The sequence below is a fragment of the Arachis ipaensis genome, chromosome B07 (assembly GCF_000816755.2).
Source record: "Arachis ipaensis cultivar K30076 chromosome B07, Araip1.1, whole genome shotgun sequence".
In the NCBI taxonomy this organism is placed as follows: Eukaryota; Viridiplantae; Streptophyta; class Magnoliopsida; order Fabales; family Fabaceae; genus Arachis; species Arachis ipaensis.
In genome coordinates this window covers 106651196-106654999 of record NC_029791.2, presented here as the reverse complement: position 1 = coordinate 106654999, position 3804 = coordinate 106651196, and the positions used below count along the sequence as shown (strand labels likewise).

Here is a 3804-nt window from a genome sequence, read left to right as displayed (position 1 = left end):
AATTGACAATTGATAACTAGTTTAATAATACATTAAATATTGATTTGATATAATTATAATGAAGATATGTTTTTAAATTAGTATAATTATGTATTATTCATTAAATATTAATTATAATATAATTATAATAAAGATATTTTGTATAAAATAATTTAGAATAGAAAAAAGTGTATTCATTTTGGAGGGAAAACGGAGTCACGAGGGATCGACACCTCACCTTCATTAATTGGAGGAAAATCCAGTTTTAGTATATTAAGTAGGGTGTGCATGGCCCGGCGCAGCCCGAAGACCCGGCCCGATCCCGAACACTTTAGGGACTATTTTGGTGTGATTTCATCGGGTCTAGGGTCGGATAAGGGTCTCAAAAATAGACCCGATCATTATTTCGGGTCGGGTCCGGGCCAGGGCTCGGGTCATCCGAACTCGGCCCGGTGGCCCGGTCATCATACACAATTAATATTTTGTATTATTAGTGATGGATGATGTCTATTCTTATATGGAATTTAAGTATTGTAAACCTTAATATTTTGTATTATTAGTTATTATAAGACTATAAATTAATGTTTTATGTTTAAAATGCATAAGATTTTAGACTAATGCATAATATTGTGTTATTTGTATTGATTTAAATATTTGGTGTTATTAAACAATATTAGTATTGATTATCGTTATGCCTTAATTTTAGAGAAGAGTTTGTTCTTTTATATTTTTTTAAGTGAATTTTACCATGTCAAATAATAGTTGGAGTCTAAATTTAGATATTTTCACATACTATCTTATAAGAAGATATCAAGGTAATGTAATGTTAACGGTCCGATTTTCACCCGATTTTTACCCGGTATAATCGTGGTCCGAAAGTGTATAGGTTTTATCAGATCTAGGGCCGGATTCGAGTCTAATAAATAGACCCGATATATATTTCGAGTCGGGTCTGAGTCACGTCAAATCCGGTTTCACCCGACCTATGTACCTTCCTAATATTAAGTAGATTTGACAAAGGAAATAAGGAAAATACATGCACATATTCTTCGAAAGTCGAAACGGCGTCGTTTCATGGGCAAGGCACCCCCTCCCCCTATCTGATGCCCTAGTCTTTTGCGGATCACCCAGCCCTCAACGTCTTTCTTCTCTGGAATTCTGGAGTCTCTTTCTCGTCGCTCTCTCCCTCAACCTCAAGCTCTCGGACTTCTCTCTCGGTCTCGATCTCTGACTTCTCTCTGGGTCTCGCACTCACTGTCTCTCGGTCTCCGCCACCCTCGTCCCCGTCCAGCAAGATCGTCAGAGGCAGAATCGTCTCAGTCGCAGTCGCCGCCTCCAGCAAGATAGTTCTTCGTCTTTGGCCGTTCTTCTTTCCGGTAAGTAAGCTACAGTGATTTCTGTGATTTTCATTTACCTTGTTGTTTCTTTCATCAATTATTTTGTGATTTCTGTGATTTTTTCTTTGATTTTCTTTGAATTCCATTCAATTATCTTGTGATTGTGCCTCGCCTTTTTTTTTTCAATCATGCAAGTGGTTAAAGGAAATTGGAATTAAATGTTTGAAGGTTTTGATTATGTTATTGAATGTTTGAAGTTTTTGGTTTATTTGAGGATACGTGGTATTGGATAATTGAATGTTTGAAATATTAAATTTTAAATGTTTGAAGTTTTGGGATGTCCTGCAATTTTACCCTTTCACCGCTACGGATCTTTCCACAGCACACAACCAACGAACAAAACCTTCTTGCACTTTCTCTCTCTTGTTCCCAAATCTATATTCTCTCTATATAACATCGCATCTCTTTCTCATATAAAAGAATCGTTCCTTCGAATCCTTCCCGCGCTATCCACTCTCTTACGCTCCCCTCCTCAATTAAGTTTCAATTTTTCAAAATCTGTGGATTCTCGTTTATCCCTAACTTTAATCCGAACCTAATTTTGCGCTCAAAGGTCCGATCTCGCTTGTTCTTTGTCTCAATCGACGTATATTATATATACAACCCCTCTTTTCATTTTATGTTTAATTAAGAGAACACAGAATTTTGGGGAATTCGTCTATAGCTGTTAGGTTTTTTTTATACTTTTTCTTTCCTCAATTCTCTTTGGGGAAATATGGGATCTGAGTTCCTTTTTATTTTTCCGGGCGTTCTTTTGGTAAAAATGTTTCCTTGTGTTACGAATAAGGGTCAAGATATTGTATTGTGGGAAGAATTTTGTTCAGCTATTAGGTTTTTCATTCCTTTTCTTAGTTGTCGTTTTTGGGGAGATTTTAAGATGTGGGTGTCTTTTTTATTTGGGAGGGGGGAGAGAGGGTTTATTAATAATTATTTTGGTTGGAACAGTTCTTTTTATGTAAGAAAAAACGAAGATGAAAATTTGGTACTTATTGAGTGTAATGTATAATTATCAGGGTTCATGGCTGACCAAGGATTGGAGAGTAGCCAACCAGTGGATCTGACCAAGCACCCTTCTGGGATTGTGCCTACCCTTCAGTGTGTATCTATCTGATCTTCATAATTTTGTCTTCGTACATAGTTTACAATAGAACTCTTTAATGAGGTTTAGTTTATGTAGCTGACTTTTCATGTGTTAAAAGCTTTGTTGTTTATCTTGGAATATGTAATCACTTTGCTTTTATAATCTGATAACCAAGTTATTGTACCTCAGAAATATTGTATCAACGGTCAATTTGGACTGTAAGTTGGACCTTAAAACGATTGCACTTCAAGCTCGAAATGCAGAGTACAATCCCAAGGCAAGTTTCACTTAGTTGATTTTGAGTTTAACTTATGCATCTTGTTCTAAGTTGTACAAACACTTTGCTCTATCGTAATTATGGTTTGCTTAAGAACTACATGCATTTTGTCCATGTATCTTGCTTTTTGAAACATATAAACGTTATATTCGAATCATATAAACATATGTTTATATTTGATCCAAAATCAATAATTAACCCATGAGTTGATATACTCATTCTGGTTGGTCATTTCTACAGTGCTAATAGTTGTGTTATCATCCTTTATAGCGTTTTGCTGCTGTGATTATGAGGATCAGAGAACCAAAAACAACTGCCCTCATTTTTGCTTCTGGCAAGATGGTATGTTCCATAATAATAACCTAGTTATCTGTTATAAATGATGGTAGTGGATATCACTGTCCTCAAATAAAACGGTGGTGAATCATCTATATGCAACTACTTTTGCTAAATTGATCATGAATCTTTTGCTGTCATGATTTCAATCATGCTCTTGCTTTGTGATTTATTCATGATTGGATGATTCTTGTTGCTTTAGTTCAATTTGTCTCTTTTTTAAGTTTTAGCTTACATTCCTAATGTTAAATTTCATTGGTATGGCTAGGTGTGTACTGGAGCGAAGAGTGAGCAACAGTCTAAATTGGCCGCAAGGAAGGTACGCATTATTTTTTTTTTTTTCTATTTATCCTGTATGTTACTGAATATCCGGGGAATGGAGCTTTAATTAGATGGGTCAAATATGTTGTTTGTGATAGTTTGGCTATAACCCTGCTCATTTTGTCGTTTGGAGTAGAATAAGGTGCTTATTTGTCTTCATCCTCTTTGCATGTGCATGAGTATCCATTTGCCTTCTTTCTTCATATGGAAAGAGAGGGGGGTGCGTTAGGATGCTCTTTATTCCTAAAAATTTGTATCAATGTCTAATTTTACATTTTTTTTTCCTTCAGTATGCTCGAATTATCCAGAAGCTCGGTTTCCCGGCCAAATTTAAGGTAATACTTTTGTTATATGTTGTTATGTTTACTAAGTATTTTCAGTCTCTACTGTTATATCTAATCAAGGTTCTTGAG

At 35.4% G+C, this 3804-nt stretch overlaps 1 protein-coding gene across 4 annotated transcripts in view; it reads left to right on the top strand.

The window, feature by feature from the left end:
• LOC107610104 (TATA-box-binding protein) overlaps positions 1012-3804 on the top strand; it is a 6028-nt gene continuing 3235 nt past the window's right edge. For 2 of the 4 annotated variants that reach the window (XR_002350267.1, XM_016312178.2), the window contains exons 1-6: positions 1012-1355; positions 2390-2471; positions 2647-2734; positions 3005-3076; positions 3339-3389; positions 3682-3726. Coding sequence is in view for 3 of the 4 variants with exons in the window: in XM_016312178.2 (XP_016167664.1) it covers positions 2395-2471; positions 2647-2734; positions 3005-3076; positions 3339-3389; positions 3682-3726 (333 nt within the window). In the remaining variant the exon portion in view is untranslated. Of the gene's footprint in view, positions 1356-1706; positions 1930-2389; positions 2472-2646; positions 2735-3004; positions 3077-3338; positions 3390-3681; positions 3727-3804 lie in introns of those variants that run through there. The other 2 variants (XM_021106173.1, XM_021106175.1) reach the window with 2 other exon arrangements.